This window comes from Pinus tabuliformis, chromosome 8 (genome assembly GCF_031772625.1).
Source record: "Pinus tabuliformis cultivar Carrire ecotype Pingquan chromosome 8, CPIR1, whole genome shotgun sequence".
NCBI lineage: Eukaryota > Viridiplantae > Streptophyta > Pinopsida > Pinales > Pinaceae > Pinus > Pinus tabuliformis.
Window position 1 is genome coordinate 435,954,145 of NC_142294.1, and position 16,638 is coordinate 435,970,782.

Consider the following 16,638-nt stretch of genomic DNA (forward strand, 5'->3'; position numbering starts at 1 on the left):
CTAGGCAAAGAAGTCCACTTTGGGCCATGAAGGAAAACGCCAGACACCTTGCCAAGGAGCTGGGTTAGGGGGGACGTATGGCCTCTCATTCAGTTTGGCGTACCCCAAGGAGACAACGTAACCTCTGGCATTCGGCCCCCAGCCTTTCAAGTCTCTTTTCCTCATGTGCGTGGGTGCCAAGCCATGCAGGAAATCGAGCAACGTGGACCATTCGGTGGTCAGATGATCCGACACCTCAATGCGTTTCCATCCTGCCCAAACAGAGTTGTTCCAGAGTGAAATATCCCACAACGATCGCAGTCCCTCTCTGTCCATCCAACAACGCAACACTCTAATGGAGGCTCTGTATTCTATTGGGTCCTTATTCATGATTTTGTCAGTCCAGATGTTGATCTTGTTTCCGTTACCTGGGATCCAGTAGGAGTGTGCAGTAATTAGAGGGGCAACTTTAGCATACAATTTAAGGAATGTCGAGTTAGGCAATTGAATCACATTTTCTAGACATATGGATCGAGGTCCTCTGAAATACTTTTTCCAAAGAGCCAATTGGGCCCAGCCAGGCTTGGGTGCAATGATCCTCCAGATAATCTTTGCTTCCATTGCCACATTCTGCTGATAGAGATTTTTGAAATTTAGACCACCCTCCCACAGTGGCTTGGAGATGGTTTCCCAACTGATAAGGGGAATCTTGTTTTCATTCTGTTTTCCTCCCTTCCAAAAGAACCTTCGTATGTACTCTTCCATTTTTTTTAAAATGGTTGCCGGAGCGAGAAGCCCAGCAAATTGAAATAAAGGGAGGCTGGTAAGCACAGATTTAATTAAGACTAATTTGCCAGCAGTATTGAGCCAGGAGTAACCCCAGGCTTGAATCTTAGACTTGAATTTTTCCAGCTGAGGGAGCCAGTCTTTGCTTGTAGGTCTCTTATGAGATACAGGGAGACCCAAGTATTTAAAAGAGGACCAAGAAGAGGAGGCTGCAAAACCCAAACATCTAGAAATGGCAGAGAGCAATCTGGGCGTAGTATTCCAGCTGAAGATGTGGCATTTGCTCTTATTAACAACGTTGCCTGAGGCCTCACTGAATTCATCCAAAACCGCTTTAAATTTTGAGGCAGAGGAGAGAGAGGCAGAACCCAAAAGCAGAGTGTCATCCACAAACAAGGCGTGATTTATGTTTTTGACCCCTTTTGCAATACACAGTCCATTAATATCTTGGTCTTGCATCTTTTTGTCTAACAGGAAGCTGAGAACAGAGGCTTGGATGAAAAAAAGCAGAGGGGATAGAGGACACCCCTACCTAAGTCCCCTCGAAGCTTTGAAAAAATCAGTGGCTCTTCCATTTACAAGAGGAGCAATCCATGGCTCCGAGATGCATGCCCGGATCCATTTAATGAAATTTGCTCCAAAACCAAACTTGCTCATAACATTTAAAAGAAAACTATGATTTACTCGATCAAAAGCATTTGCTAAATCTGGGTTATCATACATGTTAAGTGTTTGGTAAACTTTAGATTATTAGGAGTTTAGTTCAAATCCTTGTGGATTATATGTATTAGTTTCAGAAATGCCATTTTTAATGTAGTGAAACAACCTCAATATTTCATTGTGGGATTTTTCTTAAATAAATTCTTCCTAAAATGAGAATATGAAAATAAAATGAATTAATACTCAATATTTCATTGTGAGATTTTTCTTAAATAAATTATTCCTAAAATGAGATTATGAAAATAAAATGAATTAGTATTATGAAATCTATCGTATAAAGATGAAATTATTAAAAAAAATAATTCTTTTTTTGAAGTAACTTTTAGATTTTGATGTCAAAAATTATTGTGATATTATGTTTTACATAGTGCAATAATAATCTTTTAAAAAAATTCAAAATTGAAATTTGAATTCTAACATAACAATGATAAAACATTTTCCCGAAAATCTAGAGTAATTGCTCCAAAACTTACAAGTATAGGTTTTATATACCGCATTAAAATAAACAAACACTCAAAACACACTTAGCTATAGGTAAAATTTAGAAACCAGAAGTAAAACTTCTTGTTGATTCCACCTATATCATCAAGTCAAACCCATTTTAAGAGTTGCAAGATGTACCTTGTGGGCCTTGGGTTCCAACAAAATATTTTGTGGTGGAATACTGATGAAACTTGTGGTAGAATATTGAGAATATTTTAGCATGACTAACATGCACTAGGGGGTTGATATTGAAGCTCCTAGTGCAAGGTACATGCATAAAATGGTGGTCACATATTGAGATTATTACTCCTAATTATGCAACTCCAAACTATGCTTCCTTATTTGCTTCATGTGTTTAAGATAAGCACTACATTGACCATTTCTAAGTGGACATTGCCTCCTTGGTCACATTATGATGAGCTTCACCCAATTTTTTTATGCATTTGTTCAGACACGTAGAGCCTAGTTTTCCTCCTTGATTGAGGTGCAATGATAACAACATGCAAGGACTAGAGTAGGAGGGGAAATGTCATCACTAACCCGGGGTTCGTCCCAAATCTAAAAGGAAAAAAAGGAGATAATCCCTACAACATGTGACAATAGAGGGGAAAAGTAAAGAGGGAGATTATTCCTCCAATAATTTTTATTCCCTCCGGATTAATGCTTCAATATCACATTATGGAAATTAATGCTATAATACATTCCCATCCTCCCATGCATGAGGAATGAAAATTTTTGTTCTAGGATCCTTCAACATTAAAACCCAATGCTCATTCATTCGATAGCTAAAGGATAGTGATGACAAACAGTGTTATTGAATCTCTTCATTGAGAAGCTTCTCAAGGAATAAAAGGAGGTATGGAACAAGTTCCCACTTGAAATTTTTTATATTGACATTATGATGAGCTTCATCCAATTACTTGATGCATTTGTTTATACATGTAGAGCCTAGTTTTCCTCCTTGATTGAGTTACAATGAAAACAACATGTCATAACTAGAGTAGGAGGGGCAATGTTATCACTAACCTGGGGTCCCAAATCTAAAAGGACAAAAAGAAAGAGATAATCCCTACAACATGTGACAATATAGGGGTAAAGAAAAGAGGGAGATTATGCCCTCATTCCTTTTCATTCCCTTCGCATTAATGAGATCCGAATTTATGAAGGAACAAAATGAAATACATATATAAACAAAACACAGAGATACAACGAAAACAAAACTTCAATTCATTAATAACAAAGTACTAAAAATTGTCTACATGCAGAATGAAAATACACTAGCTTAGGCGATGGTAGCTTATCTCTGACAAGAGATGTGGCAGCTACATGCCTTCTTAATTGTGTTACAATGAGGATTGGAGGCCTATATATTATTTAGAACAATGGAAAACCCTAAACATCCAAAAACCTAACGCTGGGAGATGAAGTGCCAAAAGTTTGTGGGCCTAGGTGGGGTAAATTGGCACATCAACTTCTCGGGGTCGTAACTTTGGCATGCGATCTCTGTTTTATGCAGACAATACCTCATTAAAAATATATATCTGAAGACTACAAATTTTGACTGAGAGCCCTTGTTGTAGCCTATGGGTTTGCCCGTTTTCCAAAAAAATGTCGTTTATGGCCTCAAAACGACTCCAGAAGTTCAAGACTCAAAAAACTACCAAAAATAGTAAATTGTGCTAAAATTAAGGAAACTAAAAGAAACAATGGTGAGGGTCAAAGTGGAATAGGTGAGTGACCACAAATATCCACATGGATCATAATGCTTCAATATCACATTATGGAAACCAATATTATGATATATTCCCATCCTCCCATGCATGGGGAATGACAAATTATGTACTAGGATCCTTCAACATTCAAACCCAATGCTCATTCATTTGATAGCTAAAGGATAATGATGACAAGAAATATCATTAACTCTCTTCAAGAAGTTTCTCAAGAATTAAAAGGAGGTATGGAACAAAGTCCCACTTGAAAAGTTTTATATTGAATGTCATGGAATGAGGGTATAAGACTTATATTTGTACCCTCTTTCTTAAGCCATAGGACTTCAAGTTCCTTCATTTGTCATTCCTCTTGCCAAATCATTAAGAGTGTCCTTGACCTTCTAAAATATCTATACAAGACGGTCCATGTAGAGAATAATATGAGTGAGTTGTAGAGAGGGAGGAGTTTGATGTTGGATCATGGCATGACTAATTAGACCAATGTCTTAATATTACTACCAGGGTGTTGGTTATGAAACTAATAAGCACTATACCTTGATAAGCATATAACACTTCAAACTTGCTTTAGCCCCAATGCAAAGGAATATTCTATTTGTCCTTCAAGATTAAGGATAATCCATCACCTTTGCTCATCTAGGTGAATATCTATGGCCATACACCTCTTCCACTAACTCAACAATTCTTTGTCATCTTGGTAGTTTTTCTATGGTGTTTCAAGTCCTAAACATTTGAGGTCATTTTGAGGCATTAACTGATGTCCTTTGGCCATTTGGGGGGCCAAGGGTTCCCAAGGCCCTAGATAGGTCTTTCCAACAAGCTATTGTGCACACTAAATGAAGATTGTACGCAAATGTTGTGCCCTTGGAAAGTTGATATACCAACTAACCACCTCAAGGCCCACAAATATTTTGGCTCTTCATCTTCTACGGTTAGGGTATTGGACCTTTAGTGTTCTTTGTTAATGTTGAAGTTCATTCTTTCTAACTCTTGTAATAGGTTTTCGTGAATGTCTGTAGCTTCCATCTCTCTCTCTTCAGAGATAACTATCACCATTCTAGTATGTTTGTGTTCTAAAATATTATGTTATTTTATTTATTAATTGATGTTGAGTTTTCACTATATTACTATGCTCTGTTGGTGTAAAATTCAAACAACAAAGACCTAGGGTTCAACCTTAGGTTGCCAACAAAGATACCGTCATAGTCTAGCATAACGACGACAATTTCACTCCCTTGGAAAAAAGGAGTGCCTCACTCGAGGCTATAGAAATTTTGAATAATTTAACACATATTCACAGAGATTATCCTGATCATACAATTATAAGCGGAACATGTATAATACATAATCTCCTCTACGTTGATCATCAATTTACAGAAGTAGGAACATTCACAGGCACACATAGAAGCATCAATCAAACTCATTAACACAATATGTATCCCGAGGAAAGCATCTCGCTAAAAACCCCACACTATCTGTATATTATATTGATTGAATCATGTAACATTACAAAGTACAATGCTTATCACAAGCAATCCAGTACCAACTCCACCTGTTACACACCATACAACTCAGATCTGATCTCCAAATCTATTCCACTGCTTGCCTGCCTCTCCAGCTCAATCCCTGCTCAAGAACTGATGAGAATGGCTTCCCAAACTCGTATTTCACCTCAAAATAATCACTCACACTTTGTTGGACGTGAGCAAAGGCTACAATACTGGGAAAATACGTGAGCAAACTCATTGGCATCCTCAATCCCTTGATTGTGCAAGATCTGGTGCACAACTATAGTCACAACTGATAGCAATCTGATTCTCTACCACCTGTCCCTGTTGAACTGAACATGCACTGACATGCAACTGAGTTAAATGATGTATTCTATAGTTGCATTATGAGTTAATAACTTGTGAATTAATTAATAACTAATTCACCCAACTCATCTCTAGTCTATTGATCAGTTAGACTAAATACAACTAGTTTAACAAAGTTAAACTAAACACAACTCCATCAACTGCACCTCCAGTCCACTAAACTCAACTCACTTGAGTTCTAACTGAAGTCCTGCATGCAAATATTAGTCATCCCATAGGTAACCACGTATTTCCTTCTGGGATCTGCATGTACCACATCCGTAGCTCATCCTGAAGTGCTCCAAGAGAATAAGATCAAGTTTATAGTCCAAATATTATTATGAGACAGTAATATTTGACTTTTCTATTTTTTACAGCCAGTCTAAAAATAGACTTTGATCACTCACACTGTGATCACTCACACTTTCATCAAAAATAGAAGTCCATCTATTTTTCCCAACTTGACCAATCATCCATAAACAACAACCTGCAATCCATAGACATGATTCATATGTCTAAAAATAGACTTGCGCCAAAAATAGCCTGCGGGTCCACTTAGTGAAGGCGACTCTTTTCACTAAGCTCCATCATCTTGTTGCACTCTCAACAAGCATTTCTTGTTGCACACTTTTCAACACTCCCTCTCAACAAGAAAGGCTTCCTCTCAAACTCGATCCTGTAACTCTGGAATGTTCTCCATGCAACACATCTGGCCGGTCCACTTGCTCTGTCATCAAAGTCTCTGACTGCTATTGCCTCTGTCGATTGAAACTCTACATCTCTATGCTCTTCAGTATCTGACTGCTCTAGCCTCTGTCACTTTGATCTCTGACCGCATCCGTGCTGCTGCTGGTCCTATCTCCCAGCATTGCATCCGCACTGCACCTCCCAACTGACCTCCCTGTTGGGATAGAAACACCCTCTGATGATGAAGCTCTACCTGCTGCTGACAAGTGCTCCCTCTCTGACATCTGCGCTACTACAACATCTCCATGCATCTTGCACCATTGCACACCTCTCTGTGCCACCTAGCACTGTGCAAAACACTTGTGCCTCTCGCATTGCTACAGCCTGCTAGCTATGCACTATCCTAGGATTCCCTGCACTGTCGCTCTCTCTGCCGCTCCATCCGCATCTGTCTCTACCCAATCAGTCAGTTCCTGCTACTACACATCGGGGCTCCCGTAGCAAGGTCTCATCCAACAGGTTGGGTACCTCAAGGATCCCGCCCCTCCTCCTTGGGACAATCAATCCACATCACCCCACCTCTGGAGGTATGGATGCATGCGATCCCTCAGCCCACCTGGCTCGAAGTTTCCCCCTACTGGAGGTCTCTGGATGAGTAGATGTCTCTACTCGATCTCCTCTCAGCTTCCCTTGTTGTGGCTCCTCCACAACCTCCTGAAGCTGCTGCACCAATCATGGCTCCTCCACAATCGTCTGAGACTTCTTCTGGCTCTGCATGTTGAGAGGTAACATACCTTCCCTCTCAACCACCAAGTCTCCATCAATTGCCTCGCTGCTCAAGGCTTTGCATGCATCTTGAACCTCAAGAGCATACAGGTTCTTGACCCGTGAACCCTCCTCATGACAACGAAAGCATCGCACTTTTGATTTGTCAACCTTCTTCCCACCACTGGAAGAACTGGATTCGGAAAGAGAACCCTTCTCCTTCCCCTTCTTCACCTTACTCACTAAGGCACAGTTCTCCTCATCCTGCATGGATGAAGAACCGTCTCTGGTGCTCCGTCTAATCTCCTCCTGCACAAGATCTGACCAAAGTCTCTCCCATCCTAGTGGTTTCTCCCTTCCATTCACCGAGTCTTGTAGCTATACCAACTCTTAGGAAGGTCAAGGAGTGCTAGACTCACCATCCTCATCCGACAGTCACCCCCACACTTCCCAGCTCATCTCGGCATTGGATGAACTTCGTGAGATACTGGGGCATACTGTCTCCATTCTCACACTGAATGTTTCTGAGTTTTGCTCTTGCTTTGGAATTAAATTCGAATTCCACCAACACAAAACTCAACCGCTTCCGATCTAGAATTCGTGAGAACAAAGTATTTCTTGTACAGAGATCGACTGTATGGGCATTCACCGGATATCTCACCTTCCAAAAAAAGGATGAATCCAGAGGCTACCTGGCCCGATTATAGACTCTGCTTGAAGAAATAAAATGTAAACACTTCCTGAATAATAGATCTGATGATCAATCCTCGCTCGATATCCTGTAAAAATATCTTCTACAAATCAAGTAGCTCCGATACCATGTAGAAATTTTGAATAATTTAACACATATTCACAGAGATTATCCTGATCATACAATTATAAGCGGAACATGTATAATACATAATCTCCTCTACGTTGATCATCAATTTACAGAAGCAGAAACATTCACAGGCACACATAGAAGCATCAATCAAACTCATTAACACAATATGTATCCTGAGGAAAGCATCTCGCCAAAAACCCCACACTATCTGTATATTATATTGATTGAATCATGTAACATTACAAAGTACAATTCTTATCACAAGCAATCTAGTACCAGCTCCACCTGTTACACACCATACAGCTCAGATCTGATCTCCAAATCTATTCCACTGCTTGCCTGCCTCTCCAGCTCAATACCTGCTCAAGAACTGATGAGAATGGCTTCCCAAACTCGTATTTCACCTAAAAATAATCACTCACACTTTGTTGGACGTGAGAAAAGGCTACAATACTGGGCAAATACGTGAGCAAACTCATTGGCATCCTCAATCCCTTGATTGTGCAAGATCTGGTGCACAACTATAGTCACAACTGATAGCAATCTGATTCTCTACCACCTGTCCCTGTTGAACTGAACATGCACTGACATGCAACTGAGTTAACTGATGTATTCTATAGTTGCATTATGAGTTAATAACTTGTGAATTAATTAATAACTAATTCACCCAACTCATCTCTAGTCTATTGATCAGTTAGACTAAATACAACTAGTTTAACAAAGTTAAACTGAACACAACTCCATCAACTACACCTCCAGTCCACTAAACTCAACTCACTTGAGTTCTAACTGAAGTCCTGCATGCAAATATTAGTCATCCCATAGGTAACCACGTATTTCCTTCTGGGATCTGCATGTACCACATCCGTAGCTCATCCTGAAGTGCTCCAAGAGAATAAGATCAAGTTTATAGTCCAAATATTATTATGAGACAATAATATTTGACTTTTCTATTTTTGACAGCCAGTCTAAAAATAGACTTTGATCACTCACACTGTGATCACTCACACTTTCATCAAAAATATAAGTCCATCTATTTTTCCCAACTTGACCAATCATCCATAAACAACAACCTGCAATCCATAGACATGATCCATATGTCTAAAAATAGACTTGCGCCAAAAATAGCCTGTGGGCCCACTTAGTGAAGGCGACTCTTTTCACTAAGCTCCATCATCTTGTTGCACTCTCAAAAAGCATTTCTTGTTGCACACTTTTCAACAGAGGCGTGCAAAGATAGCACGGGGGTTTCACTCAATGAACCTCTGACATAGCACGTGCGTTCATGGCATACTAAACAATACCTTTAATTTGACTACATATTGGAAAATACCTCTAAAAATCACTTTATTTAACCCCTACCAATACGAACCCAATACACCTTCCCAATTTAAAAAACCCCTACTTTCACTAGATATTGTAGGTATCCATATTTTCATTAACATTTTTATACCCCTTTATATTTATATCCCTAGTATAGTGACATGTGAGTGACATGATGCCTCTATTGTGCCTTTATTATGATCACACATGAATTCTACAATTATCTACAATACATCTTTTTTCTTTTGATATACATTGTAGATGCATATTAGTTCTCCCACAATGCAATTACTCAACCCACACTCAAGCACATCTCACAATGACTTGTGGCATTTAATGGTCTAAGGCACACAAAGATCAACCATGTTTTAGGAAGATTGATTATGTGCATGTATATAAAATGACATATAATTGATCTATATTGTTGTAGCTCGTTTTCATTATGTTTCAAATATTAAAAATCATATATGCCAAAAAAAAGGAAAAATGCAAAGAAATGCCAAAATGTCATTGGGATTGTTTTATGTAATTTTATTATAAAAAAAAGAGAAACTAATTTTGGTCCAAGGTGGCACAAGTCCACTATGTGAAGACATTTTTAAATATTTTATATGGTGGTGGGCCATTTTCCTACGATGGATAAGTTAAAGAGAGCGCAATTCTCAAGATCGATGGCGTTAGTAGCATTGGGACCCACACACACAGGGAACCCGACACCACAACATAATTGACTGTTATGCTAGGGGGTGCCCCTGTAAACGGTCTGGCAGGAAACCGTCGTTGGGAGATTGACAGTCGGGATCATCCCCGACATCACTACAAGGTGATACCACTTACCACCGTAGGTGCCCCCGTGAGTGGTAAGTGGTTTTCACTCTGGTCTCTAGCAAACGAGCATGACATCCAGGGCAACGCAGTAGTCAACATATCCATGTCATGTCTACATCACCCCTCCATCCTTCCATGTCATCCGCCACATCACACGTCCATATTATTTTGTCCACATTCAATTAATTCCTTTTCGCCCGCATTTCACCAATAAAACCCCAATTTCCCCCAATTTACTCATTTTCACTGCGTTCTCTTGGCGAAAATAACCCCCTCCAGTAGCACGAAGCTTCCAACTTGGCACTCCAAGTATACCAGGTATTTAAACACATTTTCCACTCTATCAATTTTCGAAGAGAGGTTTAAAATGTCAAAGAAAGTTACCCTTTCAGGCTCTGCCACTCATATTCCCCTCATGGATACTGAACACGACATTTTTTATTCAGTTTTCCCTGTGAAATTAATGGAATTTTTCCAAAATGTCCTAGCTAACCAAAATAAGTCAAAAGTTTATGATAGAATGGTCAAGTCTGGTCTGTTCTCTGCAATTGTCCCTCAAACTTATCAATTTCCAGAATTTATCACTTGGTTAACCTCCTCTCTATACCCTTAGTGATGTTTTGTCATGAATTTCCTAAGGGAAAATATTTTCCAAGTTTCTTCATTACTAATCCATCAGGCCCTAGCCTTTCCACAGTCTGATCAGTATCTTTCATTTTCCGATGAAACCCTTCTGTCAACTTTTTAGAACCTGTCAATAGAGGATTCTAGGAAATTGTATGCTTCCATTTTGCTTCCAAACATTGTTTTACCTTCAGATTCTGCCCAGTTCCTTGTTTCTTGCTTTGTTGAAGGTGTTGGACCCATTTTGCAAGTAATCATGAGGATTCTTGGAAGGGATGATGCATCAATGATAGATGGTCAAGCCATAGGATTATTTCATTTGATGATGCAGTCAAATGTGGTGCTAGATATTCTTGCATTTTGGGAGAAAACCATCAATTCTCATCTCCTTAACTTCAACATAACTGGATGTTTCAGATTTCCCTCTCTCCTAGTATATCTTTTTCTATATGTACATGTTGAGAAATTTATGGACCTAGGATTGAATGTTTCAGATCCCAATAAGAATAAACAAGCATTTGTGAATTAGACTGATGTTGTTAGAGCTCAACCAAATAATAAAGATTTCTCCTACTTCCTTTCTTCCTTCATGTCAATTGTTTACAGAATTGTTAACAATGTTGCCCCTCCTATAATTTTTCCAAAAGCTCAATCTTTGTTGCAAATGAGTAGAGATTTAAAGGTTGGAGATTGGTTTCCATTTGAGGATTACATAAAGATTAGATTATATTGTACAAATATTCCTCCATATAGACTATCGATGTTTATTCCTATGAGAATATTTGCATTAGAATTCATTAGGAAGAGCTTAAATGTTGATCAAGTGCATTTTGTCCTAACCAAGAAATGATGTTTGTTCAAATTACCCAGGACTGTTGGACCTTTCATTGTCAATCACACACAAGCATATGAGGAGGTAGAAAAACTGTTACAGAGTATGAATTTCCAGCTGGGAGAGAAGTGGTCTTATGATCCTCATCATATCATTTCTAAGAGGAGAATAGAAAATTCTTATGCTCCTTATGTCCATGAACCAAAACCTGAATGGGAGAAATTGGAAAATGGAGGCACAATCCAAATTTCAAGCAGTATGGAAGTTGAAACTCCCCTTCCTTCTGAAAAAGGGTTAAAAATAGGACTAGACATTGTGGACTTAGAAGGAGAAAGTTCTCAAGGAAGCAAGAGGAAAAAGGTGCAGAAAGGAGGAACATAAGCTAAAGATTTTAGGGAAAATCCTTCCATTGAAATTGGGTTTCAATTGCAAATAGGAGGAGCTAAATGTGCACCCTCATCCCCCATTCCCGAAGGAGAAGAACATGTATCTTTAAAAGCTTTGAAAGATTCATATGAACAAATTGAGGAAAGGAACCAGAAAATTAAGACTAATGTTGCTACCTAGTTGGAGGCACAGTCTATTCCTGGTTATCAAACCAGACTCCTTTCAGCTATGGATTTGGAGAGGAGTCAATTGAAACTCTCATTTACACACCATGTTACACAATCAATTACTTCTGGAGTTGATTTTAGGACAATTAGTTTATCAGTGAATACAAAAGATATACCTTTGTCTGACAAGATAAATATGCACAAGAAAACTAGAGAGTTGATTTATAACGATCTCAGTAAAACTTCATTAGAAACAAGTAAGACAGAGGCCTTGCTAGGGAAAGTAATTGGTCAGTTGAAATTAGAAAAGGCTAACTCATGAGATCTACACACTCAAAATGAAGAATTTAAGAAGTTAATTATCAAGCTTGGGGTGAATCCAAAGGACAAAATAGTTGTCCAAAATTTTTTACAAGGAGTAGAATCTGAGATCCAATTGTTAAGAAAAAAGCTGAAATTTCCTGCTACTGAGCATGTCTTGGCTCCAAAAGTAGCTCAAATTGAAAAGGAAAAAGAACTTATAACTCATGAACTTCTAGAAATAAATAAGGAGGTGGAAACTCTGAAGGAACTCAATGCACGACTACAACAGAAGATAGATGCACATGTTTGCACAATTGTAGTGCAACCAGACTCTGAGGACCCTACTGATAAGCTCACTAGGGTGATGACTGAATTAAAGATTTCAGAGGATGAGTTAAGGAAAATACAAAATAATTTGGATGATAATAAAGAGAAATTGAAGAATAAGGAGAGACAATTGTGTTGTCACCTACTACACCTTTTTGCAATTGTATCAAATGATGTCAAATGGTGGCGAAAAAGGGGAGCTGAAGTGCAAAAAGGCCAAAGAGGAGAGAAAATATCAGAGGCCAAAATCACGAGGAGGCCAAAATCAAAGCCTAAGTTTAAAATCAAAAGAGAAAGTCATAATCTAAAGAGGAGTGTTGAAATTCGGGACCCGATCACATTGGAGCCCGATATCGGGAAGATTGGCAGGAAGGCATATCAGAGGTTAGAATTTCGGAGCATGGTCACCATCGAAACTTAATTTTAATCCCTTTTTGAAAAAAATCCGATGAAGAGGGGCTATGATTTGGGATGGCACTCAGTCGCAAAGCATTCCAAAGGACCAGAGGGGCACAAAACAAGTCGGGACCTCAGAGCATATGCCATTGGAACATCAAAGTTTCACAAATCCTTAATAAATACATCTCTTTGGAAAGTGTTGAAATCATGGAGTAAGGAGAAATACAAAGGAAATATTTGAAAATCCAAAGACCCCAGAGATCTTTTCTCTCTCCTCCAAAGAAGACACCTGGCAGCTGGTGACTCGTCCCGAAAATCAACATGGCTGATGACATCAGTATGATGTGACAACATGGGGGACACATGGCAGTAAATTTTGGGAATTTTTAAGGGCTTAAAGGGGAAAATATGGGTGACATGTGTCAGGACCTAGGAGGCACCACGTGGAGATGAGGACTTCAACATGACATCACTTCGGAGGTCTGAATTTCAGAGGAAGAGGCCATTTGAACTCTATTTTAATTAGCATTTGAAAAATATTACGATGAAGAGGAGATCCAAAATCATGTGGCAGTCGGTCATGGAAAACCAAAGGGACCAAGGGCATAGAACTGGGCAGAGCACCCAAGTGCTAAGATGGAATTTCAGAAGATGGTGGCATCAAAACTCTTTTTAATTCCTTTTTGAAAAAATTATGATGAGAAGGGCTTCGATATATGCTGGCACTTGGTCACAAAGACCTAAAAGAACCAAGAACTCGGACCAAGGCCAAGCACCCTATTAGGTCCCTATAATACTAGTGATTCCCCCATTATTATTGTCATTGTATCCCTTATTGTTATTGTTGTGCCCCTATTGTCCCGATATTGTTATTATTGTGCCCCATAGAAGCCCACTATTGTTATTTTTGTGTCCTTATATTATTATTATTAGGTCAACTTTGGTTATATTGTGACCCCTTAGATTCCTATATATAGAAAAGAGGTTTTTTCATTTGTATCATGCAAAAATTGTTCATTTGTGTAATGTAAAGGAGGTTGCCCCCTCGAAGAGGCTGATTTCTAAGTCATTGATCTATCTTTCCTATCTTTTTGTGAGCTGGTTTCATAACATTTGGTATCAGAGATTTGGATTCTAGGGTTTCGCTGCTCCAAATAGGTCATCGTGGAATTTTTGCTATAACGTTTTCACTACGAAATTTCAGAAGCTAAAAAAAACCCATTTGAGAAGAAATCGGTTTGAACCTCGGGTCCAAATTTCAGATCTTTTCTCGCTATAGTTTCGAAGATATGATCTAAGGAAGTTAGGGTTTTTGCAGACTCCCGAATTACATTCTAAACAGGTGACTTTGGGAAAATCATTATAACTTTTTCTCTAAGCATCAGATTGAGATTTTGTAAGAAGCTACAGAAATATGACGAATTTTAATTTTCTGTGTAGTGGTTTTAGGTCCGAAGGTTGAAACAGTAACATGTGGCACTTCGTACAAGCTCACTCTACTGAAAAAAGTATATAAGCAGGTCATCTTGGGAGGTGGGGCATAACTCTTTCTTGGAGAATCCAATTTTGATCAGACTGGTGGAATTGGAAAGAGGGCACATAGGGATACTAGAGGTCACAATTTTAGACCTTGGAGATACGAAATTACAGAGTTACAGTCGTTTCAATATTGAGCTCCTACAGAGTGAAAAAAAAGTGTGTAGTTTTTTTAAATTTTTGCATAAGTTTGGTTTGAAAAAATTAGTTTGAAGCAATTCAAAGGGCATAGTGAAGCATTATTATCAGTAATTGATGCCCTGAAGAAAGAAAATGGGAACACCTAGTAAGCAACCCGAAAGCTCTAGCATGACTCATGAAGAAGAGGAAGAAATGCAACATGATATATCAAAATTACGAGACCAACTGCAACAAATTTCACGTGCACAAAAAGTAACAGAAGCTAAGATGGATGGTTTAAAGAAAGACGTAGAAGCTAAGATGTATGGTGTGGAAACTAAGATGGATGGTTCAAAGAAAGGCGTAGAAGCTAAGATGGATGGTTTAAAGAAAGACGTAGAAGCTAAGATGAATGACTAGGAAGCTAAGATGGATGGCGTGAAAGCTAAGATGGATGGCGTGGAAGCTAAGATGAATGGCGTGGAGGCTAAGATGGATGGTGTAGAAACTAAGATGGAAGATTTGAATACAGATTTGAAAATATATATACAAGAAATTCTTACTAATGGCGAAAGGGTAGTAAAGGAAACTCATGATGAGAACAAAATAAATGTTAATAATGATTTCATAGACTCTAACGTTGGATCGAAGAACCACCATGTTCCAAAGATTGATATGAGGAAGTTTGATGGCAAGGATCCTGCAACATGGATACTACAGATGGAGCAATTTTTCGATCTCCATAATGTCCAAAACACACAAAAGTTATGCATTGCAACTTTATATTTGGAACCAAATCAATTTGTATGGTATCGATGGCTTTGCTCTCGTAAACAAATTGTCACTTGGGCTATTTTTACGGATGAAATGATAGCACATTATGAGGATACCAAAAGCAACACTTTTTTATCCAATTGATAAATCTCAAACAAAAGGGTTCAACGAAGGAGCACATTGAGGACTTCCAAAAATTGAATATAAGGGTAAAAGATATTCTAGAGGAGCACCGAATTGATGTGTTCATAGGGATTTTAAAGGATAACATCCAACATTAGGTTTGCCTTTGGGAACTTGATTGTGGAGAAGGTGTTCAGGTTGGCAAGAAAAATGGAAAGAAAAATTATGGCAACAAGGAAGCCTACCACTCACAATCATAAAGATGGAAGTGTTGTTGCCCCTAGCCATCCACAACCTACAAGGTTGACACCACAACAATTGGAAGAAAAAAGAGAAAAAGGGATTTATTATAGTTGTGATAGCAAATACACTAAAGGTCATAAGTGTGCTGAGAAGAAATTATTTTACATAGATTTTGAAAAGGAGGAAGAAAAGGAACAAGAAACGTCAAAAAAAGAGGATATACACCAAGAAAAAACCCTAGAGAAAAAAGAAATGAATCTGACCATATCTTGTAATGCATTGGCTGGAATTACCACTCCTCAAACTATCAAGATAGAAGGGAATATCAAGAAGAAAAAGGTAATAGTGTTGATTAATTCGGGAAGTACCCATAATTTTGTTCATTGTAAGATATCCAAGGAATTTAATTGCTTCATATATCTAGCACCAGAGTTTCAAGTGATGGTTGCAAGTGGAGGAACCATAACTTTCTCAGGAAAGTGCCATAATATCAAGCTATCCATGGGAGAATATGTATTGAATAGCCAAATGATTTCCATTCCAATGGGTGGTGCTGATGTTGTACTAGGAGTCCAATGGCTACAATCCTTGGGTACAATAGCTTTTAATTTTCAAGAAATTTTCATGAAATTTTCTTCAGAAGGAAATGAAGTTGAATTAAGGGGTATCGTAGGGAAACTGGGAAGGATAATAAGCTCTAATGGAATGACAAAGCTTCTAAAGAAAGAACTATGAGGCATAATTGCACAATTATGTTCACTAGAGGTTCCCACATCAAAATCATCTATTTCTCTAGATATCCAAAGAGTCTTGGACAATCATTCCAGGG

At 38.5% G+C, this 16,638-nt stretch overlaps 1 protein-coding gene across 1 annotated transcript; it reads right to left on the reverse strand.

The window, feature by feature from the left end:
- Window positions 1-1,224, reverse strand: LOC149235923 (uncharacterized). The gene has a single exon (XM_089368713.1). It carries the CDS (start codon window positions 1,222-1,224, stop codon window positions 1-3), a length of 1,224 nt encoding a protein of 407 aa, XP_089224839.1.
- Between the last annotated feature and the right edge of the window lie 15,414 nt (window positions 1,225-16,638).

Bases quoted from the DNA above. Each gene is read 5' to 3' on its own strand.
- LOC149235923 (XM_089368713.1), bottom strand. From the start codon at position 1,224: ATGCAAGACCAAGATATTAATGGACTGTGTATTGCAAAAGGGGTCAAA.